Source organism: Lepidothrix coronata, unplaced genomic scaffold (genome assembly GCF_001604755.1).
Source record: "Lepidothrix coronata isolate B3197 unplaced genomic scaffold, Lepidothrix_coronata-1.0 Scaffold204, whole genome shotgun sequence".
In the NCBI taxonomy this organism is placed as follows: domain Eukaryota; kingdom Metazoa; phylum Chordata; class Aves; order Passeriformes; family Pipridae; genus Lepidothrix; species Lepidothrix coronata.
The window spans coordinates 294,765-319,832 of NW_016690384.1; the positions used below are offsets into that span (position 1 = coordinate 294,765).

Consider the following 25,068-nt stretch of genomic DNA (forward strand, 5'->3'; position numbering starts at 1 on the left):
ATCTGTCTCTGGGAGCATGAAGTCCACACTGGCACCTCTCCTGAAGCCTTTCCTGAAAGTTTAATCAGCACTGGCACATCCTGGAGGAGCTGTGGTTTTGGCTGATACACAGTTTGCTGGAATAAGCTGTTGCCAGCTGAGGCTACACCAGCAGCACTGCCATGGAAAGCCCTTGTGCAGGGAGGGCACCAGTCTCAAGTAGCTCTGAGGGAAGAGGGGACAGAAAAGCAATAGAAAATCAATTGCTTATCTACACAACCAAGCTATTCCATACAGAACGTGCTGAGAAGCTGTATCAGGAAAGATTTGCTCCTGTAATGCTTGAGTGACAGCTAGCAAACCAGGGAAGGGATGGATGGAATTGAAAATCAAACATTTTCAGCAAATCCTACGCATTCCTTCAATCCATCACTCTGTCAAGCCAGTTGGCTGCAGCAATACAGACGTAGGCTGTTTGAGTACAGTCAGCTTTTTTCCCCCTCTGGTTTATCCAGGTAATTAACTCTGCTCTACAGTCACACCACCATCCCAGCACACAGGAAAACGAGCTCTGAGAATCAAGGCTGAGTTTGTAGGCTACTTCTCAAACAAGGTTTTAACCAGCTATTCCTCCCCTCCAGGCCACAGTCCAAACTACTCACTGAACTAACCACTGAAGGAGCTGCTCTCTGTGTACCTACTCCTCTGTGTATTTGACATCCTGCACCACCAGCCTCTGTTGAAATCCTTGGTTTCCAACAACTGCAACTTCCATCCTGTGCCCACATAAAGTCTTTCAATGCAGATGTCAGAGTATGGCTGGAAAAGAGCCCATAGCTCCAGAAATATCCACCCTGCTGGACTTCCATCAGCAAGTGAAGACTCTCCACCTCCTTTCCTTGATGAGGCTGACTTTCCAAGGGAATGCCTGGTGCTACAGCTTCTGCACGAGAGGGAAATGGAAACACAAAGAGTCCCTTCACTGTGTGCCCAGAGCAGCTGCCAGACTCCTGGCCCCACGGAGATCCTGCCCTGGATCCTCATCCTACTGCCAAGCTTCAGCCATCCTGGTCTCTTCAGGTTCTCCCCCTCCCTCAGTGAACTGAATTTGAACCAAAGCCTATTTCCCACCGACTTAGCAACATCTTCTTTAAATCCTTGGAGAAAACCAACAATCAAGTGTGAGATTAGGTTCATCATCCCCTCCAAAAACACACAGAGGACTACAATGCTAAATTCCCACTTAGCAAATCGTTCTGTAAGAAAGCCAGGAACATGCAACCATAGGATGTACCTCCACAAAGGATCCTGGGACTCACACCAGGCACTGGCACGACACTGCACAGTTGCAGGTCTTCCAATTAGAGAAATCCCAATCCCTGACTTGAAAGGATTTTTCTCCTTTGAATGACAGAAGCAGAACAGCGTGCAAACAAATCACAAAGCTTCGTGGCAGAGACCACAGTGCTCAGATATCCTCATACTGAGGGCAGGAGAAAAGTACTCAGCTATCAGTTGCTGTTTAGTCTCAGAAGGAAATGTAGGAGATCTAACAACAAATTGGGCACCCAGGAGACAGCAAAGCCACTGGCACCAAACAAGAAGCAGGAGGGAGGAATCCTGCCTGACACACATTCCTCAGTTGACTCAGAGTTGCCACTCTCCCTGTATGTAAACATCTGGAGACATCCAAGCGAGGTTCAAAAGCCACTTAAGACTTCAGGGCTTTCCTGTTGAAATGCAAAAGCAAGTTTGGACACTACATTCATAAAAACAGGCAACCTCCAGGGATCAGGAGAACTTTCAGTGAGGAGCTCTGTCTCATCCTCAGCTCAGCCACATTCAGCAACCAAATTATCTGCCTGAAACTTTAAAAAGAAATTAAACGGAGATTATGAGAGCCACAACCTAATTTTTCAGGGTGTCACCCCACTCACAGGACTCTTGACTATTTTGCTTCCCTCCTCACCTTTCACGTACTCAACACTGACATAAACTGTCACAATGAATTTCTGGCAAGAACTGCAATGAACACACCAAAATTAAAATAATTCTTGAGAGGAACACAAACAATCAGATCGAGGAGACAGCTCTGGATATCAGCCACAGCCTAAAATAGGTTCAAGAACATAAGGAGACAGAAGTGTAGTCCTTGAGATGCTCATATCCTTCCTTCCACCCCACAGAAAGTGCCTTCAGCCACTGACATGCACTCCTAGGAAGAGCTGGACCAGCTGGAGAAGATCCAACAGGGAACAGCAGAAATGGTTAAGGGTCCAGAACAAACTATGGGAAAAACTGACCTAAGTAAATTAGATTGCTCCAAGAAAGATGGAAAAGAGGAAGGTGAGGTAACTGTACTTTATATAAACCAGCTGCTGTGGGACTGTTCTCTTGGTCCAGCGAGGACAGGACAAGAGGTAGGACATGCTCAAGGACATCATGAGGGAAGAGATGAACACACTGGGAAAGGGGGAGAAGCCTGTGCATCCATACCCACACAGACACACCTGTGTGTATGCAGAGAGCACTGAATGCTGAGGAGGGGGGACATGGGAGGATTTATCCCCTCGCTGCTCCCTCCATCACCAGCTAATTGCTATAAATAGGTGGCATAGCTGCCTGCCAGGACCACCTGGGAGGCCCCCAGCCCTACCCTGGCAGCAGAGCAGCTCGTGTCTCCCACTCTCCTCCACCACAGCTCAGTTCAGGCACAGCCCATGGGCGTGAGAAGCTGTGCTCCAGCCCCCAGGGGAACAGCTCTGGAGAAGGTGAACCTGATGGTTTGGATCAGTCTCCCGTGGGATAACACTCTGCTCCTTAGAGTTGACTCCCTGATAGCCTGCAGAGGAAAACAGTTGCTCCACAAAGGCTGTCAGCCCCAATGACACACACTGGAGGCACCCTGGCATTGCCCCTACATCCTTGCAAACTATAAATCTGTTATTTAATCCAGGAGACGCTGCTGTCATTTCCAAACAGAGTTCACCAAGTGGGGCCATGCCCCCAGCATCTGATTCCTTCCTTTCCCAATGTCCATGGAAAAAAACCACTATGAAGCCAAAAGCACCTTCTTTAAAGACACCACTCCTGGATCAGTGTGTCTTGAAGCCTTAGGGAAAAAACCCTCAGCACAGCAATCCTAAGGATAGTTTCTTGAGTCTGTCACCTTTCACAAAGAATTAAAAAAATAAATCATAGAATCACACAATGGCTGGGGTTGGAAGGGACCTTAAAGATCATCTAGTTCCAACCCCCTGCCATGCAGCAGAGGTCTAAAAATAAAAATAATCTCACATGGATAATACCTCCAATTTTTCATCTTTTCTCTCCTACATTAGGTTAAGTAGTACCTGACACATCTACAGCTATAAAACAGGTTTCTCCCCTCCTGACTATGATTTATGTGGTTTCCTTTGTTTTACTAGAACAAAGATTTTTAAAGTCTCAGTTTCAGCTGGTGCAAGGCATTTCCAGAAATTCTGCCATAAAAAATGTATTCTAAGCAAATTACTTTAAAGCCCCAAGGACACTGATACAAAAAAGTAATGCATTCTTAAACAGTTATAGAATCCTAGAATGGCTTGGGTTGGGAGGGACCTTAAATCCCATCTCATTCTGCCCCCTGCCATGGGCAGGGACACCTTCCACTATCCCAGGTTGCTCCAAGTCCCATCCAACCTGGCCTTGGACACTTCCAGGGATCCAGGGGCAGCCACAGCTTCTCTGGGCAACCTGTGCCAGGGCCTCCCCACCCTCACAGCCAAGAATTCCTTCCCAATATCTAAACTAAACGTACTCTGTCATTTGGAAACCATTTCCCCTTGTCCTGACACTTCATGCTCTTGTAATAACGTACACATAAGTCTGAATGTACATAGAGAAAAGTTATTAAAACAGCCAAATGACACCTAAAAAGGCAGACTATCAGTCCCTGTACTAAAGAAAAGGTTAATAATATAACATTTTTGTTTGCCACAGATGTAACAAGAGGTGGGCAAAGGGGAAGGTGATGTGGACTGTGCCTGACCCATGGCTGTAACTGCACCTAAACCCCCAGGCCAGCTGCAGAAGCTGCCAGGTCTGTCCTCAAGCTTCTGAGCTCTGAGGATTTAATTATTTGCTGAACAAAGTGCTTACAGCACCACAGAAATGGGGTTGTTATTCCCTCTGTCATGTCAGCCTCCTCCGACACAATCACGTCTGACGAGAAGCAAATTTACAACCTTGGTTTATGCACGTCTGGGAAAGCGGGGAGAGACATTTATATGAAAATGCAGTACAAAACTCTGTCACTTTTCCTGTTGCTTTTTTTCATGTCACTGTACCAGCACATCCTGGAAGACAGTGTTGGGGACTGGGGTTAAATCCAGCAGGCAGCCAGTCACTAGTGGGGCTCCCAGCACCGGGCCAGTCCTGTTTAACACCTTTATTAGTGACCTGGATGAGGGGATCGAGTGCACCCTCAGTGAGTGTGCAGGCAACACCAAGTTGGGTGGGAGTNCAATTCCTTCCCAATATCCCATCTAACCCTGCCCTCTGGCAGTGGGAAGCCATTCCCTGTGTCCTGTCCCTCCATCCCTTGTCCCCAGTCCCTCTCCAGCTCTCCTGGAGCCCCTTTAGGCCCTGCAAGGGGCTCTAAAGTGTCCCTGGAGCCTTCTCTTCTTCAGGTGAACCCCCCCAGCTCTCCCAGCCTGGCTCAGAGCAGAGGGGCTGCGACAGTTACGACTCAGCTACACAACTAAGGGCTGATCCAGCCTTCAAAATTAATTCCAGAAGTGTCAGTGAAGTAAAAACAATTACAAAAAGCTGTGACAGTCATCAGAGCAAGGAAAACTAAAGGTCTTTCCTACAGCAAAACCCCCAGTAAAGCAGCAGGGTACTGGACACAGGATGGTCAAAGGAGAGAGGGATGGAGGAAGAGAGGAAGACACAAAATACTTTGGTAGGAAAGGAACTTGTTGTTAAGCAACTTCCAGAGCAACACAAGTGTCTTGCCTTTATTCTTACCACTAATACATTCACAGAAGGATAACAAATTCAGCTATATACTAAAATAAACTAAATATTCCCAGTCCATCAGGAAGAGTACTGGTAAGACTCTGCTTACAGAGGTCCTTCTGTGCCTCTGCTCCCTTGTTTTACTCAATACCAGATTGATCAACCAGCTTCAGCACTGAAATGCCAGTTTAAGTGCTTTCAGAACCTGCCCACAGATTCGGCCAGGAAGGGTTGTGCCATAAATATCTACAGCCATTTCCCAACACTCCAAACAGGCATTAGGAGCTACAGAGCACAAGTTTTACACGAGGATCACTAACACAATATTTTTTATAAACATTGAACTTGCCACAAACTGTTAGGTTCAGTACTTGTCATACATTAGTGCCTCATTTAGACTGGCCAATGACTGCACCAAGATTTATTTCAATTAATTAATTCAGTTCATTATACCAGTGCCCACATACCTAATTGCTTTTATTGCCAGCTGGAAATCCTCAGAGTTTAAGTTATTGCTGAGGAAGGGTGAACTTCATTAGTCTTCTGAGCTCAGCTATTTGCACTGCTCAAGCATTCCTTGCCACGGGAAAGCAGAGCAGCATTAGCTACTCCTGTTGCATAATTATCCAGATTCCCCCAAAAAGCAGGCAGCAGGACTTCCTGGAGGAAAAGCAAGGCAACAAACCTTGCCTGCAATGAACCAAACATGAAGATCCCACCAACCCACCTCCCACCTTCGGAAGACCCAAACTAAGTCTGTCCTATCTTGCACCATAAACCCATACATGAGTTTTTCCATATTTATCTTCTCAAGCCTTGATTTCTCCTCTACCTTTGTGTGGGCTTCCTTACCCTAGCACTGGCTTTTGCTGCTGTTGCTCCCACATCCTACAGACTCCCTGTGGAACACAGTGGTTCCAGGCCGCAGTGACAGCCCCCACCTGGGAAGTCCTGTCTTCCTTCACACCAAACAGTGGAAAGGGCAAGTTCCTATACAGGCCCCACCGTACTAATCCAATTAGCAAGGCTCACCAGCACCAGGAGCGTGACAAATCTGGTTTGAAACAGAAAGTCTGGGTATTTTTGAGCACTGAGAGGTGCAGTGCTGCTCCCCACATGCCAACAGAGAAGAGCTGTGGCATTTACACAATGCTTTATGCAGATGACAAAAAGAAATACAAGTCAGATTTCTTTTCCTTTAATTACTGCTCTTCCTCTAGCTCTGCATCATCTACTTATCTGGCCCAAGGAACATAAAATATTCAACTGCTTCTTGATTTGGCCTATTACACCTTTACTATAAAGAAATATTCACATATTTACCTGTTATAACTAATTAGGTACAGGAAGTAGCAATAACTAACTCAGAATGTAACTACCTGAATAACTCAGGATGTCATTACAAACATCCTGTATTCACTCACGATTACACTTAAACTCTACTAATCACCTAATTTATATATTGGGAAAGACAAAGGAAATTTACAGTTCATGCCTCATCTCTTTGAACAAGGCTAAAATGCTGAATCAAAAGTCCATTTAAAACCTCCACAGGTGTCATTTTGAAGAATTTTCTACATCAACATATCAGTTTTGTTCCTCTTCTTATTCATGCCAAGTAATTAAATTAATACTGTAAGCTTGGGTGCACTTTTATTTTACAGTTGCCAACATAGTGGATTTATTTCATGGTCCATACAGGAAAGGAATACTTGAAAGTCTGTACAATTCTATTCAGTGCTTTACAGATTTATAAAGACAAAGGAGACAGAGCAAGGAAAGGAAAGTCAATCTCTCCAGACTGATAAGGACAGGGTCTCCTTTGACTGATGTCTATCAGCTTTTAGCTGAGCAAGGTCAAGCCTGGTCAGTGCTCAGGGGCCTCCAAGGAACAGCCAAGTAATCCAGGAGCCAAAAACCCCTCCCTGAAAATACTCTGACCTAGTACTGCACATACCACCAGCAGCTCTTTGCTGCAGAAGCACCTTCCTCCTGATAAAAACATCACCTAAAACCTGGTTTTAAAAGCGGGGGGGATCGTGCTACAGGAGGGAGTTATTAACTCCGTGCCCCCAGGACAGCTTTACGTAGAACACAATGTCCTACCTACTTCATGAGCATACTGAGGGTGTTTTAAGTGGAAAAACCCTGCTGGAAAAGGGGTGTTATCCTGCCCATTCCCACAGAGGCACTCTGGGGATAAAGAGGTACTGCATCGGTGCAGGTTATTAGCAAAACACAGCATAAAACTGTGCTGGATCGCTGTGTTCTCCCTCTGCCTGAGCAACTCCTTTCAGCAGATCCCCGGGTTTGACAGCTCCAGGAACAGCCAGAACAGCTCCCATCACCTTTCCCCGCTGCATTAAAACCAGAGCCTTCCAGCCACAGGTGAGCAGAGAGCCAGCAACAAACGGCTGAATATTAGAAGGAAAATGACACAGCTTTTCAGCAAACACTTTATTCTTCGACTCTAACAGCAGTCACACTGCTGGTGCCACGCTGCTCCCACGAGGGCAGAGAAGGGAGTCCCTGATTTATTTCAAACGTGGCACAGGTTCAGTGGGGGTCACCTCAGATAAGCCCAAATATCCCCTTTCTCCACACAGTTATGGAAACAAGCTCTGCGCCTCACAGCCCATGAGCTGGTGTCCTCAGACTTCAAATCCACACAAATCCTGCGTGCTGCTGCCTTCCCACCAAAGGGTGGACTGTCCCCTTCAGCTCCCCTGCTATGTTTTATATGTGAAGCAAACAGTCAGCAGAACACACAAAAAACGAGAGCAGCAAACCCTGGCCAGGTGTGCTCTTCAAACAGCCCTCCCCTGAAGCTGTGCGGGCAGAGGTTTCTCCCTGCACAACACCACAAACCACCACACTGGGGGAAACCAGGCAGGAAACCTCAGCAAGGCAAAGAGCCCACGTGAGAAAACTCCTCCACCCTGAGCTCTGCACAGCTCTCACTGCACCCAACAGCAAAGCAGCTCCTGGGGAGGCACTGACAGCCACTCCTGCCATGCAGCAGGAGCAGGACAAGCAACATCAGAAAGCATCCAAAGGGAGATGGGGAAGGGCCGTGAGGGGAAGCCACGTGAGGAGTGGCTGAGGGTGCCTGGTGTGTTCAGCTGGAGCAGAGGAGACTGAGGGGAGACCTCACTGCAGTTCCAACTGCCTGGGCAGGGGCAGAGGAGGGGCAGGGACTGAGCTCTGCTCTGGGGGGACCCGAGGGAATGGCCTGGAGTTGTGTCAGGAGAGGTTCAGGCTGGATCTTAGAAAGAGGTTCTTGGGTACTGACCAGGCTCCCCAGGGCAGTGGGCACGGCCCCAAGGCTGCCAGAGCTCAAGAAGCGTTTGGGTGATCCCTCAGGCACATGGGGTGACTCTTGGGGATGGGTCCGTGCAGGGCTGAGGGTTGGACTGGACGATCCTCGTGGGTCCCTCCCAAGTCGGCACATTGTGTGAATAACGCAAATTCTGCAAAGTCTCCCCACGTGCAGGTACTTACCACAGGCAAAAAATAAATTAAATGGACATTTGTTACCTCTGCCAAAGGAACCTGGTGCCGGCTGTGGTCGCAGTCGCGCCGATGAAAGCTGCCACCATGAGCCTACGGCTGACACCAGGGTGCTGGGCTGTGCCAGGGTGCTGGGTTGTGCCGAGGTGACGCCGTGACACGGACACGGCTGCCAGCCCCGCGGCCACGGGCAGGAACCGACCCCGGAGCATCCTGCAAGGGAGACACGGGTCAGGCAAAGGGAAAGCAAGGCAAGGTCTACACTGTGGAATCTCCTAAAAAATCGGCACAGTTTCAGAAAATAACTGTCACAGGTGTTCATTACCTGTTCTGAAACAGGCAGGTAATCTAATTAACAGCACATTATGAGTGTCAGGTATTGGCACACACCCGGCTGACACATCCCCACTACTTACCAGCATTATTCAAATTACTCCTCCCCAGCCTTTCCCCAGCACAGTCACCAAGAGGGAATCTCTCTTGCCCACAGAGGTTGTGGCTGCCCCATCCCTGGAAGTGTCCAAGGCCAGGTTGGACGGGGCTTGAAGCAACCTGGGACAGCGGGAGATGTCCCTGCCCATGGCAGGGGGTGGGACTGGATCAGTATAAGGTCCCTCCAACCCAAACCATTCCATGATGCCATGAAATATTTTCAGTCTCTCTCTCTAGTGCCAAGGCATGGAAGATGCAGGTAGAGCTGACAAGCAACTACAGCAGAGAAGAGCCCCATTTGGCCAGAGGGAAAGTCACAGCTGGATTTTAGAAGGCAGATTAAGCCAAATAACAAGCAAACCTACCAAGCAAAACCCAACCCAGGCGTTTTAAATCTGCCTAAGAAAACCCTACTGTTCTTGAATCACTCTTTTAGCTTGCCTGGAGCAAAACATTTATATTCAACTGTAAGTACAAGGCAAGTTTCAAAGTGTCAAAACTTGTAAAGTACAATCCATATCCCGGAACAGAGACAAATGGGAAACCAGAGCTACAAATCTAAACATAATTACAATGGGGAAATCAGAACCACAGAAATGTCACCTCAGCACACACCAGCTGCAGGAGGCAAAGCAATTTTGGTTGCTCAGAAGAGGGTAAACGATGCCTTTGGAAAGAAAATGTGCCACATCCTTTAGTGAAATGAAGGGTTTATTTCTAACAGAGGCAAATTCAATTCTTCCAACTGTGGGGGTCAGCCTTAAGCCTGGGAACAGAATGGTAAAGGAATTCCCAAGGCCAGTAAAAACACAGAGAAGAGGAGCAGTAGCCCAATATTTTCCTTTTATTCCCTGTTCCTGCCATTCTACCTACCTGCACATTTCCAGCCAGCAAATAACCACTGGATACAAAAATCAAGTCAGTTCTGTTGGTTCCCATTTGCTTTTGCAAAGCCACAGGCTGTCTGTCTGTCCCCACCTTGGTTTATGGGCAAACACCACAAACTCTGGTACTCACAGCAAATCCACCTGAACAGCATCCATTGAATATCAATATCCATAGATATTCATCTGTACACTTCTTAAAATCAGCCTTATCATTCTGTTTACTCTTTTTAAATAAATAGGTTTAAAATTAAGATTTTAATGGAACACAGCCAGCTAAGGGTGTTTATTCTCCAATCTTCTCCACCCCTCAACAACAGAAGATTGTTATGAAAAATATTTCTCATTTCAAATTTAAATTTATCTCCACTCTGTGCAAACCTGATGTTCCTGTTTCACCTCCAGGGATGAACTTCTGTCACACATGCAGAGAAAAATCTGCACGTGTTACTTTCCCCAAGAAGTTATTGCCGCCCTTACTTGGGTTCCCCATCCTAATTACAGCTTTATATTCCTAAAATGTATTGGATGAGGGAAGTGTTGCCAGCACCATTTAATCAGCCAAAATGAAAATCAAGCCCCACAGCGCTCACTTTTGAGCTTGAAGAGATTTTTACAACATTTCAGATTGTTGGCTTTAGTACTGAATAAATGTTTACTCTGCCTGAGCCTTAAGAAACACTAAATTATCTGCTTTGTCCAAAGGCAATCTCCATCCTTGATTGTGCTGGGACGTTCACCCAAACCAGTGCTCATTTGGTAGCAATTGCCTGAGAGAGCTGAAAGAGGCAGTTCCCATATTAACCCGAAATTAAAAAGCATCCTTATCTCAGAACAATAATAATAATAATTAAAAAAAACCCTCTGGAAGCTGCATTTTCCCTGCTTTCCACCTGCAATTTTTACAAAGCCTCCCAATTTTCTTTTTGTAAAATCAAAAGCACCATGGTACTTGGTATGTTTGGTTAAAAGCTCCAGGCATTTAAGTCAAGATCACTCAGGAAAGCTGGTGCTCACTTTCAGAAAGATCAAAAATAAGCACCTTGCCCTGAGTGCAGCAATGAAAAGCTCAGCACCATGACCTGCAGTAGAGTAAGGAATAAAACTGAGATCAAGCACAAAACTCCCATGAACTGATGTGATTACAGCCTACAACAAGAAACAACCTCAATTCCTGTATGATTTAACGTAATAAAAGATTAATTTTTACAGGATACAACAAAGTAACACAGAGGAAAAAAACCCAACCACTTAACTCCATAATAATGAAAATAAGCAAACCTAAAAGTGATCACAATGTTCTGGTGCTGCTGCTACAGGGAATCTGTTTTGTTTCCAAGATATAAGCCTGTCCTTATCTTAAGTTCTTGCTCAGAACAGCTCTACAGTTACTTTCAGAGATTGAATTTAATATCATTGGACAAAAGAAATAGCTGGGGCTTTTTTCCCAGAACAGAATGACCCATCTGCGCTTATTTATGCCACAAGACATTGGTGTTATTTTTTTTTTAAGTAGAAGAGTCAACTGACAGACTCAAACCCACTGGGAAAACACCACTCCCAACCCAAGACATGGCAGGCTCCATTCAAACTGAGACCATCCAGATCACATGGAAAGAAGAAATGCAAAATTATTTGAACAGTTCCACCCATTCTGGCTTGATGGGGATATCTGATTTCCTCAATAATCCTCTGTCTGCCAACCTGTTCTCCAAACAAACTTGAGGCAGGTTCTCCACTTCTCCCCCTCTGGCCACGTCCAGAGCATCAGCAGTCCAGCCCTGGATTTCTTCAGTGTGGATAAGAACTGGCAGATCCCAACTCTTGCATCCTTTTTCAGATATACCAGAAGAATAGGGAAAAAAAAAAAAAAAAAAAAGACTTGCTCCTGTTTTTCCAGCCCCCTCATCAGCTGATGGTCCCAAGACTGGAAGCACTAAGCAGCCCAGTCCAGGGAAAAGGGACTTCCCACACCTGGGTACCCCCCCAGCACTGAACTTTTGCAGCCCTTTTTGGGGATCCAGAATAGATGAAACACACTTAAAGCAGTGTTTTGAAGTTGAAACTGGCCTCGGTAGCACAAGCATGCGAGAGAGAACAGTAATTAAATAAGCTGATGGTTGTTTAATTTTTAATCAGACAAGGGTTCAGAGGCACTTTTTATCTGAACAGTTTTACCAGGACATGGTAAGCTCGGCCATCAGTGACATTGAAATGTCAATTGTAAATTTAAATCAAAAATATTGTTATGCAGTAGGACCTTCTAAAAAAACAAATTTGCATTCAGGAGGCACTACTTAGGCAAAAAAGTTCCTGCAGGGACTGGCTGAGATGGAGTCACTAAGAACTCCAACAGCCTTCTAGAGCTGCGTGTTTATTAAAAAGCAAAGTTTGACGTTGCCAAAGCACATCAAGGCATCCTGACCCAGCAGATGATGCAGGAAAATTCCTCACCTGTTTCCACCTCAGCCCCTGGCTGTCAGTTATCCCTCAGCCTGCTCCCTGAAGCCAGAGACATTGGCTCCAGAAGGTGTGGGGTGCCCTGAAGCACAGAGCCAGCAACTCAAGAGAGCAGCTCTCAGCTCCCAGCTCTCCTGTCTCCATCTTCTGAACAGGATTTTTGAGAAGGAAGAATTAAAATGGGGGGGGAAAGTACAACAAATCCAAAGGGAAGGAAAAGTCAAGGTGCAAGGGAAAGGGTGAAGCAATCAGGAGAGAAATTTCACCATTAACACTAGGCATAGTTAAAATAATCTGAGACACATAAACCAGGGAGGGGGGAAAAACCCCACAGTAAAAAAACCCTGCCTCCATTAATGTTACTAATTATTACTTCTCCTCCCCCCAGTTCTACACACTTTTCATTTACAAACTGGTACCAGTAAGAGAAATTCCCAGGGAAGCTGTGGCTGCCCCGTCCCTGGAAGGGCTTGCAGTAACCTGGGATAGTGGGAGGTGGGACAGTGGGAGGCGGGATAGTGGGAGGTGTCCCTGCCCATGGCAGGGGGTGGAACTGGGGGGTCTTTAAGGTCCCTCCCAAGCCAAACTATTCTGATTCCATGACCCCATGAAATTCATAAAAGAGTAATTCCTACAAAAGGTGCCTGGAGGTGGATTCCAGCTCCTGAGGCATCTGAATCCACCCGTTCCCCTGTCTCCAGGACAGACCAAACCACTACTGCTCTTTTCCCTTCCAAATTTTCACCCAGCGCAATTTTCAGCTGAAGGATTACTCCCATCACTGAAGTTATTAGCCTACTAAGGAGCATAAATCAGCTTGGGGAATGAAAATGAAATCCAGCAGCAAAAGCAATTTCTCCTCAGGTAGGAGACTGGGGCAATATTTGATCACAATTATTTGGCTGGAGAGAGGAACCACATTTGTTTCGGAGCACGATTCAAATTGATGTGGAGCTTATGGAGCATCAGTCAACTCAGAACCTAAGCCAGAGCCTGGCAATTTCCTTTTAACCATCACTGCAGTAAAGTTTCACCCCCTCCTAAAATCCTCAGCCCTGAAAATGCGCAATTCCCAACTCCACAGCTCTGTAACTACACCCAGTCATCACTCAGCTGCCCCTTGGGGACAATCAGTGACACCCCTCACTTCACAGGTTGCTTTATTGTGCCAAATAACTGTGCTGATTTTCAGTGCTAGGCAGAAAAGATGTGCTGTGAAGACACACACAAGCTCTTTGATTTGGCTTTAATAAAGCATTATTATTGGCCTCTGGTGGTCTAGTGGTTAGGGTGCAGGACTCTCACCGCTGCAGGACTCTCACCGCTGCGACCCGGGTTCGATTCCCGGCCCCCCGGGCAGATGGAGCTCGTTAGCCCTGTGTGGCAATCCATCTAAGAGAAGGTCACTCTAAACAAACCTACGTTCTGAGACCCTCACTGCCACTGTCCGAGTTTCACTCGGCCCCGGCAGATGAACCTCAGGATTAAAGGGTGGGCTCAGTTCAGCGCACGCTGGGTCTCACCTAAAAAATCCACTGCGCAGGCTCGAAGGGTCAATGACCTTTCCCAAATCTTCGTTCGCGAAGACTGGCCATTATTAGTAATTGCAACTGGATTATTTATAAGAATGTAGGTCAAGAGCTACCTTGGGCTTGGTCTTCCCTTGAAAGGGAGACAGGAGTGTTCACACGCTGGGGAAAGGCTTTGGTGCCAACTAAACTGGCAAAAGAAACATCATCTGGCAAACTCAAAGAGCAACCCCAAATGTAACCTGCAAGCTGAGTGGCCGGAGGACATGAGAGGGGATGAATGCAGCCTTCACCAACTGCAGCTTTTGAGAAACAAATGAAAAACAAGTGCACCCAAACAGAATAAACAGGTTCCATCTGTTGCAGCAGCACTGAAATAGCACCTTCAGTATAGCATTTGCTGCTTCAGCCAGTCAGACTCCAGCAATGCAGAGTGGGTTTTTCAGGGGCAGCTATAAACTTTCACAGAAATTAATGCCAAATGCTGCTTTTTCCTGGTTAAAGCTTTCCCTTCCCTTCCTCCACTCAAAATGCAGCGTATTCCTTGGGCTTTTCTACCTAGAAAACATTACAGGAAACCCCAGCCCTGACAGACTCCACAGCAGCATCTCTATAGAAGGCAGAGGTAATTAGTGGAGCTGTAAAAACAAAAACCAACCAAAAAAACTTCTCACCCCTATCAAGGGTAAAGACCCTGTTTCACGGGCTACTTCCACCTTAGCCAGTCCAAGGGGAAATTTTCTTTTTCCAGTCACTATTCCCAAATAATCAAGCTGACTTTGCAAACCAGCCCCACGAGCAGCTGCACCAGAGCAGAGGCATTTTTGCACCGACTTGAGGAGCCGAAGGTTTGTCAGAGAACTAGAAAATATAACACTGCTGCCCTTTCCTGCAGAAAGTTCCAGCCAGCAGGAATACATCTGCTTAATTACCTGAGTGATTTAACTTGCCTTGCAGAATCTGTGCCCGTGGGACGTGGTTTTCCTGAGAATTCCTAACTTTTGCACCAAATGAAAGACTCTCCTTGAAGCTCCTGCACTTTTTTCCAGCCAACAGTCACCCACCTGTGTGTACCTGACAAGCAACAACAAATATCTCAGAGCAGTTAGATCTGAGAAATGTTTATGGCTTACTTGTCTTCAAAGAAAACCTAGTGTTGATTCCTAATGTTGCACAGGAAAATAATTCTGGGAGAGAAAAAATTTAAGTAGTCTGAGAAGAAAGCAAAAGCCTCTTTAGGCTGTCAGGGTGACAATTTCGCAGGTTTGAGTTATCTGCAGACACAAGAAAGAGATAAATGTCTTTTTGGAGGTAAGCAGGCAGCAGATCATCTCAGAGTTTGATATGGTGAAGTCTGGAGTCCTCTCTGACAAGAGAGGACCCTTTAAACAGAAACATCACCCACCCCAGCCACGGCACTTCCTCCTGTAGAAAACACCTCTCCTGCTCAAAGAGCCAGTCTTTGGTGGCACATATCCAAAGAAATTGGAAATGAGAAAACTTACAGAAGCAAACAAAAAATTCCACAGCACCTGTGTTTCATCTACCAGATGGTGGTTCCTTAGGAATTCAGGAGAAGAGCAGAGAGCTGCTTCTCCCCAAAAAAAGGAAGAGCACGTCTGAGCCGCCATAGTTGCTTTTCCAGAAACACATTATTGGATTAGCTTGAACTTCAGAGAGGGGAAAAAGAACAAGGATAAGCTTGGCTAGTGCCCTGGGCTTTTAGAACACAACCTGGGGAGCTCAGTGTCAGCAGGATAAAGCCAGCAGCAACACTGGACTCCATCCAAGGTGGGCAGGCAGACACAGCTCTCCTCGGGTGCTGTATCAGAGCTGAGATTTTAGTGGCAAAAAATGCAACTGCTCTCATAGCTCCTGAAGCAAAACTGCCAGAGATGGAAAGTTTACATCAAGCTAATGAAAACACAGCTGGTAAAGTGGTGGTACAGAACCCACACTGATGGGTCTGTGTCAACAGGGCAGCTCTGCCTCACAGACACACGACAAATTATGGAGCCCCACGGATTCACAGGGCTCATGTTTCAAGCACAGGTCAGCTGCCCCTCTCAAACCATGACCTTCTTTCTTGTTGTCTACACAAGGATCTCAGGTTTCACTTCAAAGAGCTGAAGGTAAGAGAAACAACTAAGAATTTTAGCTTGACAGACCCTGAAGACTAAGAAAAACCCTCCCACCCCAGACAAGTCAGCTTTTTTTCTATGCAAAAAACACAATGTGAAAACCAGTTTACTTGAAGGCACTGATTTGTTTGGGGGGGGGCAGAGAAAGGGTGACAAGTTGTCACAGGTTGAAGAGACAGAAAGGAAACCCAGTCATGAGCCAAAGGCTGTTTATGCAAAGCATTTCAGGCCACACACTCAGGTCAGCACAAGCAGCTGGCCTGTCTCCAGCTGCACATTCCCACCTCATGCAGGCCCAGCTCAAAATTCCCACTTACAAGGAGCAGTGCTCTGGTCCACCCCCACCTTCTCCTGCCCCACATCCACAGAGGAACTCCTCCCGTGGTGGGATTGCAGTTAAAAGCTGCTCTCACAGGTTAAGTCTGGAAGGAAACTCCACTGGAGGTTTCTTTAGGGAAAAAAAAGTGGTCACTGCATTTACAGACATGGTAGCAGACAAACACAACCCAGAATTTACTACTCAAGGACTTTTCAGATAACTCTACAGAAAAACAATGCATGAGCTGTCGATTTTTCCTCTTCTAAAGTACCTTAAATCTAAAACTAAGAGGCAAAACTGCCACAGGCTCTGGATGGTATGTGCTTAGGGAGACAAAGTGCCTCAGGCTCTACTCAGTTGCTACTATAAGACCTTGTATTTCTTACTTGAAATGTCAGACACGTCACCCTAAAGATAAAGGCTCATCCTCAGCCTTCCAGCACCTGTGAAAACGCAGGAGAGGAACTTTGAACAAGAGATGGAGAGACAGGACACAGGGAATGGCTTCCCACTGCCAGAGGGCAGGGATAGATGGGAGATTGGGAAGGAATTGTTCCCTGGGAGGGGGGGGGAGGCCCTGGCACAGGTTGCCCAGAGAAGCTGTGGCTGCCCCTGGATCCCTGGAAGTGTCCAAGGCCACGTTGGACGGGGCTTGGAGCAACCTGGGACAGCGGGAGATGTCCCTGCCCATGGCAGGGAGTGGGACTGGGACCCTTCCAACTCAGACCATTCCATGGTTCCATGGTTATGAGGAAGACACATTATTTGCAACATTCTTTTCTTAAAACAATTCTCTTTAGAAAAAAAAAAGGTAACATTAATCTGAAAGGTGTACAACACTCAAGGACCCTGGGTGACTGTTTCCCACTAAATTATCCTAAAAAACATCACCCCACCCAACAATCACACCTACACCAAGATCCTTTTTCACTGACACTCCTGCAATGTCCCAACACAGCACCTGGAATAAACACCCAAATAGTTATTTTTATTGTTGTACACAGGCATCCTCAGCCCCACTGCACTGAGCTGTGCTAAAATACTGTGCACGGGTATGGCCACTGGGAACTTGGGAAGAATAAAACAAGGATTTCCATCTCCCAGCTCATTTCAAGAAGTGTTACTGCAGCAAGTGGAACAGCATGAAACAATGTGTTCTTATAACAAACCTCATAAGATTGCTACAGAACTTATTTTGCTCGAGAAATGCAAAAATGAGCATTTCCACATTCTAGATCTAAATGTGCTGATAACACCTCAAACATCACCTGAAACATGGAACGTTTGTGGGATCCTGCTTCAAAGCCTTGCTGAGACTTCAAATGATTTGCAAGTCCTGCAGTTTGTTCTGTTGAACTGCCTGAGGACGACTGGATCTTCTCTCCTCTGAAACCCTGCTCTGAGCTTACCCAGGAACCTGAGAAGCATGAGAGGAACCTGCACAGGGAAGTGACCCAGGGAATAATGACACACAGGGAGCTCCAGAGGCTCCCCAGCAGGCAGGCAGTAATGATGTAAGCAAAACATATCATTCTCTTTCCTCCAGAGCACGGAATTTCAACTTTAGTTCAGGAAGCATAATGAAAACCACCAAAGTTTCTGCAGAAAATGGGTCATTGGGAGAACAAGCCACTTCCATGAGTAAACAAAGAGGGGTTACATGAGCTTACCTTCCACTATCTCAGGTTGCTCCAAGCCCTGGCCTTGGACACTTCCAGGGATCCAGGGGCAGCCACAGCTTCTCTGGGCAACCTGTGCCAGGGCCTCCTCACCCTTACAGGGAACAATTCCTTCCCATTTCCCATCTAACCCTGCCCTCTGTGTGATGCTATTAAATGCTCTGTTGCTCCAGATGGACTAGCACATGCAGTTTAAGTCTCTTTCCTTAATTTTGGTTGTTTGTTTGTTGCTGGGTATTTTTTGATACCTCCCTTGTTCAAATCCACTTTTACTGAGTGCACAAAAATTAACACGACACATTAAGTTGCAGTGGAGCTTTTTTAGTGACTTTTTTTCTTAATATTTTATGAAAGAGGCACAGCTGAGGCTGGGCTGACAGGCAGCTCCACACTGATGACTTTTCCTACAGCTCGCACTTGCACCAGGAAAGTCAGCACAACTTTTCCCACTGTAAAAAGGCAAACCACTCCCCTACACCTCTAGGAAAAACCCTGAGAGAGCTTCAGGACAAGAGTAATTCCACACAGGGCATAGCTAAGGGTAACTATCAGCCAGTTGACTAATGCAGCACAGTTAGAAGCACCTGAGAGCAGGGCTCAGCTGTGACTTGCACACCTCACCACTCAGCAACACCTTCCTCACCTGTAGCTTGTTTGCTCCCAGCTTGCGGGTCAAGAGGTCACAGAGAACACAGAGAATTATTTCTTTGCAGGGCTGTGGTCTGAAAACAAGAAAGAAACACGGTAAAGATAAAAACTTTTTGCTGCCAGCAATGTGCTGCACCCAATTTGCCTCTGCATTTCAGTGTTCACAGGTATCGACCTCGGGAAATGCATCTCAGCCTGAGCCAAATAAAGCCAGGAGGGGGAAGATGGTCCACAGCTGATTGAAGGAATTAAAGACAAGCCAGGCCTTTAGCTCAAGTCTGAGCTGGCACTTGTGCTTCTAGAGGAGAAGCCTCCAAAAACCTTGCCCACCCCTGTCTAGACCCCACTCAATACATTCGGATTTCCCACCTTTCCCAAGCAGCTTCTTAAACCGCAGGCAAACACAGAACACATAAATCCCGCCGTGATAAGGATCAGCCGTTCCTACACTCCCATTAACCCAAATTCACCCCGAGGGCTTCCCCTTCTCCTGCACATCAAACGCGGCCGGGCCCTTCGGCGGAGTTACAGCTCTAACGAACGGCTGTAAAGGCAAAGCGGTTTGGCTTTAGCTCTGACACACGGCGATGAACTCACAGCCCAAACCCCGGAGCCGCAGACCCGCGGGTTCATCCCACCGGGACGAAGCCGCGGAGCTACCGCAGGGCCCGGGGATGGCGAACCCGGAACGCGGCAAAAAAGACCCGGGAAGCCCGGTTTACCGCGGGCAGCAGCTCTGCCTCAGCACGGGAGGCTGGGACTCCCATCCCCGAGGCCCGAGACCCCCCTCCAGCCCCGGGAATCCCCCGGTCCCGATCGCGGCCCCGGTCCCCGCTCACCTCGGCCCGCGCTCCGCCCGGCGCGCGCGCTTCCGGGGGCGGGGCCGCGCCGCGAGGGGCAGGATCATGGCTGTGTGGGCGGGGCCCGAGAGGAGAAGGGCGTGGTCTGAGCGCGGTGGGCGTGGCCTCGGTGAGGCACCGGGTCCAGGAGGGGGTTTGGGGTCCCTTGTGAGGGGGGGGGGCTGAGGGACCGGCGTGGGTAGGGCTGAAAGGTTGGTGTGCACCGTGCGAGGAGGGTTACGGTGCCTAGGGGCTGAGGGGATTGGGTATAGGGCCTGAAAGAGCTGGCTGTGCGGTCTCAGGGCTTATATACATATGTGGATTCTGTAGGTCTGTATATAGGGTCTCAGGGGCCTGTATCTATATATCTATACATCTATACACCTATATATCAATACACCTATATATCTATACATCTATATATCTACATATCAGACCTGAAAAGTCTGTATATAGAGTCTCATGGGCCCATATATATATATATATATATATATATGTGTATAGATATGTTCTGAAAGGTCTATCTGTAGGATTTCAGGGACCCATATATATATGTATATAGGTTCTTGAAAGGTCTGTATATAGGTTCTCAGGGGCCTCTATCTATCTACCTATCTATCTATCTATCTATCTATCTATCTATCTATCTATCTACCTATCTACCTATCTATCTGTCCATATTTCAATATAGATATCTATATATCTATGTATCTATCTATCTACCTATATCTCTATATATGTCTGTATAGATATGTATCTATATATAGGATCTGAAAGATCTGTATATAGAGTCTCATGGGCCCATATGTATATGTATATATGTATGTTCTGAAAGGTCTCTATATAGGATTTCAGGAGCACATTTATATACATATATAGGTTCTGAAAGGTCGGTATATAGGGTTTCAGGGGCCTATATATATAAGATAAATAGATAGATAGATAGATAGATAGATAGATAGATAGATAGATAGATAGATAGAGGTTCTGAAAGGTCAGTATATAGGCTCTCAGGGGCCCATGTATAGGGTCTCAGGGGTCCATATACATATATGTATATATACCTTCTGAGAGGGTGTATATAGGCTCTCTGGGGCCAGTATCTATAGGGCCTGCAAGGGTTGTGTAAAGGATCACCTCCTCTTGGCTGGGCTTCGCGAACGAAGATTTGGGAAGGCTCTATCCACATTTGCTACAGGCACGCTGGTGGCTTATGAGGCCAATACGTGACAGACACATCCGATTGCAAAAGGCACAGCAGAAAGACTCCTTAGATGGTGTATTCTGCAATACACGGTTCTTTCTGCGTTGCCTTTTTAACTTGAGAGTGATATAAGGAGCATATTTATAGGTCCATAAGGGCCTGTCTATAGGGGCCAAGAGTCCTGTAGGGAGGGGCTGAAGGGCTTGTGTATAGGGTCTGAAAGAGTGGTATATGGGGTCTCAGGGGCTTTATATATATATATATATAAATATATATAAAAATATATATAAAATCACAGAATGTTATGAGGTTGGAAGGGACCTTAAAGAGCATCTTGTCCCACCCCCTGCCATGGGCAGGGACACCTCCCACTAGCCCAGGTGGCTCCAAGCCCCGTCCTTGGACATTTCAAGAGATGGGGCAGCCACAACTTCCCTGGGCAACCTGCGCCAGGGCTTCCCCACCTTCACAGGAAAGAATCCCTTCCTTCTCCAGGGTTGTGGGTTGGTGTGTCAGTGGCTGGGGCTGTGCCTGATGCCTCGGGAATGGGATGGCAACGGGAAGGGAAAGTGAGAAAGGCATGCCTGGGTCATGTGCGCCTCGGCATCTAGATCAGAGGGAGGATTCACTGCTGAGGAGGCTAATTTTAGGCATTTTAATTTTAGTTGCTTCCAGATGCCTCTGAGGTTGGCTCTCTGCAGGCTCTAATGAACCCTCCATTAAAAAACACATTTTCCGGAGACATGAATGGACGGCGATTGCTCTTGAGGAACACAGGAGGCTGCTGGATCCTGCCACTGCCCCCCACACAGCAATAGTGCTCCAGAGATTTTTAGGATGAACCTTTTAGTGAAGCTTAAGGTGATGCCAGAGGTTTGGAGGGGTCGCTGGGGGTCGGGGTGCAGTGGGGTCTGGCCACCTCTGGTGGTGACACCAGATCCCAAAAAGGGATGGGAGAAGCAGCAAGCAAACATTGGTGTGCTTGGGTAAATTGGGGTTTATGTCCTAGTCCTGTGATGGGACAGGGATCACCATCCTGCCCAGTCCAAGGAAATTTCCCCCCTCATATCCTATTGCTCCCTGAGCAGCTTGGCAGTGCTCAGCTTACAGAAGATGGCCAGCACCATTCCTTTATCAGGTAGACTCTGCCCCCCTATATCAGGGCTCTTATCTGCAGTAACCTGATAGAATCAACTTTTTCTCTAAATAAAAGCAGATAAAATGCACTTGGACCTGAAATCCTCCTGCATTTCCTCATCCACCCATGCCTGATGCATCTGCCGGATTTTGCATGTTCATCCATCTCTGTGGGATGGATTTTGCTGTATCACAGCCCTGGACATCTGTAGGAACAAAACTGGCTAAATCCAGAAAGAAAGTGATGAGTCTGTGGACTAAACAATCATTTGGGTTTTTTTTTGTTGTCTTTTGTTTGTTTGTTTGTTTGTTTGTTTTTTATTCCTAACTGGCTTATTTAGTCCAAGCACTTTGAGGCTTGAGCAGGTCTTCCAAAGCGACGGCTTTGCCTGTGGCTCATCACACACTCACTTTCTCCTAAATCAGTGTTTTATTTGCAGGAGGGCAGCATCCGTGCCTCCATCAGCAGTGTTGAGGTGGTTGATGGGGGTTTGAAGCTTTAGCTTTCCACTTCAGCCTTTCCCACTGCAGTAATATTAATTGGCAACACTGGTGTGCTCTTCTCCATCAATTCTTCTCAGGAGCAGCTTTCCAATATTAAGCCAGCTATAATTAGAGGCACCGGGAGAAAGACTAGTGAAACACACTATTTTATTTAGCTTTTCCAAGAGTGGAAGATACTTCTAGCAGGGTAACTATTCACCCTAAAATGATAGGGTTTTATTTTGGTGCCCATACCCTCACCCCTTTTGCTCCCTGCGCCTTGGGGAGCCGTTCCCTGCCGGCTCGTTTGATTGCACAGGGTATTGATCTCAGGGCTCACATTTAGCTCCCATTTCTGTGGGTTGCAATGAGTGCCCACATGCTCAGCACGGCTCTGCTAATGAATTCTTGCCCTTTCTGCCACCCTCACCCTTTGCTCACAGCTGGTCTTCCCCAACCTCTGCCCAATACTCCCTGGGAATGTTTAAACTCTGCCTAAATTGACTTCAACTTCCAGCTCCTCTTTGATGAGAAATAAACATCTAAATATATAATATGAATGGCTGGAGGAGTAGGGAATAGGAGAGAGCAGTTGGGGCAGCTCTGGTAGCCCAGGGTCTGCTCACCATGTCCATCCCTGTTCTCCCTGGGAGCTTCCAGCACCGATCCCCGTAGGTAATGTCCATGGGAAAAACAGCACAGGCTCATCCTAAATGTGTCTCTGCTCCCCCAGCTGAAAAAAAGCATTGGGTTGGGTAGTTTGTGGTGAGGAGGCTCTGCCCCAAAGCACTTCTGGGCCTGCATTATCCAACTTCCCTGGGGCCTCGGGGGCTTCCTTCCTCCCTCCCTGGTTCCTGCCTTTCTAATCTGCCTTTTCCAGCTCCTCTGGACTGCATTAACCCTGGCTTTGCCATTTTGAGGCTTTTAATCCCATGGTGTGGGGACACTGGAAGCTGTCCCAGGGAGAGGCTGATGTCCCTGGGGACCTTGGCTGCTCCTTGGCCGAGTTTTGTGTGGGAACACCTTCCCATGAGGGTGCTCCCGGGGTCATTGCAGGGGGCTGTGCTGCTCAAAATCCTCCTTTTAAAGCCTTTTTCCTCCTGCCATCGATTTTCAGCATGGAAGGAGAGGGAAATACAACAAGCAGGGACAGAGCAAGGACTTGATCTGGTCTGAGCAGTGAAGCAAAGAGCAGCTGCTGCAAAAAGTCTGTGGGATTTTCCAAGAAAAACAAATAATCACTGAAATGACAAATGTGTGATGTTGGAAAGACCACAGGTAAACCATTCCAGAAGGCAGAGTCAATGCTTCAACCACATCTTCCCAACTGACAAAGAAGGAAGGGATAACTCATCCCTGAAGGAAAACCCAGCCAGAAATGAGGATTGAGGTGAAGGATTGCTCAGGGACGAGCTCCAAAATGATGTGGCTTGGGGAGAAGCTGAGAACAACCCCTCAGGACTTGTGAGAGGCAGAGAGGGAGTTGGGGATGAAGGGAGGAGGGCACTGGAGTGCTGTGATAGTGTGGGTGAATCACATCTGTGCCACCCCATCACCTGGTCGTGCTTCCCTCTGTATTTTTAGAAACTCTTCGTGGCAAACACAGGGGGGCTCGAGTCTCTCAGCCTGCGTGTGTTTGGCAACCTCCAGTCTTGTCAGAGTTTTTCCCCCATTAATTCCCCGTGACTCTCCTTCCCTGAGCATCCTCCTCTCCTCACCTGCCAGGAGGTGTGTCCCAGTTGTTCCACAGCAAGGACCCAGGCTCCTCGACTTCAAAAAATAGCAATAACACAGGATCCCTGCTGCTTTGAAGCGGTTTCAGTCCCCGCTGCAATGGTATTGCTGCACATGGGAACTGCTCGTGCATTTATATTTTTTAAAGCCCCATTTCCTAACGAGCAATTCTGGGGGTACTTCCAATATTAAAAGCGATGGGCTCATTTCCCTTCCAGATGATTCCTTCCCAGGAATTATAAAGGAGCCGCTGGCAGTATTATAAAAACTCCCAGGCCAACGGGAAAAGTCTTTTCTAAGAAAAATAATCCAAGTACATCACCTTTCAAGAAAAAGCTGGTCTTATTTAGCCCATATGCTGCAAGGTCTACACTGGCAGCCCAGCCCAGCATGTCTGCATCTCTCTTTCTACAATACATATATATATATGTATATATATATATGTATATATATACATACATATACATATATATATATGTATATATATTTTTTTTGAGCACCCACTCTTTATACCATTAATTGAGACAGCCATTAGGTGGGATGCTGGTTTGACCTGGCACCCCAAATCCCTGTGGCACCCCCATGGCTGCATCCCCAGGGCCACTGGGGGCCTTTGCTACCCCCCATCTCCTGCACTCTCTCCCTGGGGCACCCCATCTCCCTGCAACCCCATCTCCCCGCTGAGCCCCGTCCCCCGTGCACGCCCCTTGGAGAACCCCCTCCTCCAGGCACCCCAACTCCCTGCACCCCAACTCCCTGCACCCCTTCCCTCACTGCACCTCCTCTCCAGTGCACTGCGTGTCCCTGCACCCTTTTCCGGGAGCCCCCCATCGCACCGCGTCCTCTTCCTCACTGTCCTCCCTCGGGGGACTCTCGGGGGTTCCCCCGCACCCCCTCCCTCGGTGTCACCCCTCGGGGGACTCTCGGGGATCCTGCCGCACCCCCTCCCTCGGTGTCACCCCTCGGGGGACTCTCGGGGATCCTGCCGCACCCCCTCCCTCGGTGTCACCCCTCGGGGGACTCTCGGGGATCCTGCCGCACCCCCTCCCTCGGTGTCACCCCTCGGGGGACTCTCGGGGATCCTGCCGC

The 25,068-nt window shown here is 47.5% G+C and overlaps 1 protein-coding gene and 1 long non-coding RNA gene across 6 annotated transcripts in view; one reads left to right on the top strand and one right to left on the bottom strand.

The window, feature by feature from the left end:
- Positions 1 to 19,465, bottom strand: part of MICU1 (mitochondrial calcium uptake 1) — an 87,753-nt gene extending 68,288 nt beyond the window's left edge. For 4 of the 5 annotated variants that reach the window (XM_017832668.1, XM_017832667.1, XM_017832666.1 and 1 more), the window contains exons 1-3: positions 19,422 to 19,465; positions 18,578 to 18,656; positions 8,518 to 8,703 (exon numbers count right to left, since the gene is read on the bottom strand). In XM_017832668.1, the coding sequence (XP_017688157.1) occupies positions 8,518 to 8,702 (185 nt within the window). In that variant the 5' untranslated portion in view covers position 8,703; positions 18,578 to 18,656; positions 19,422 to 19,465. Of the gene's footprint in view, positions 1 to 8,517; positions 8,704 to 18,577; positions 18,657 to 18,951; positions 19,054 to 19,421 lie in introns of those variants that run through there. The other variant, XM_017832665.1, reaches the window with a different exon arrangement.
- Positions 19,466 to 19,578: 113 nt separating this feature from the next.
- On the top strand, positions 19,579 to 22,036 carry LOC108506064. The gene is made up of 3 exons (XR_001877664.1): positions 19,579 to 19,633; positions 21,291 to 21,486; positions 21,842 to 22,036. It is a non-coding gene; the product is annotated as an uncharacterized LOC108506064 (long non-coding RNA).
- The last annotated feature ends 3,032 nt before the right edge of the window (positions 22,037 to 25,068 follow it).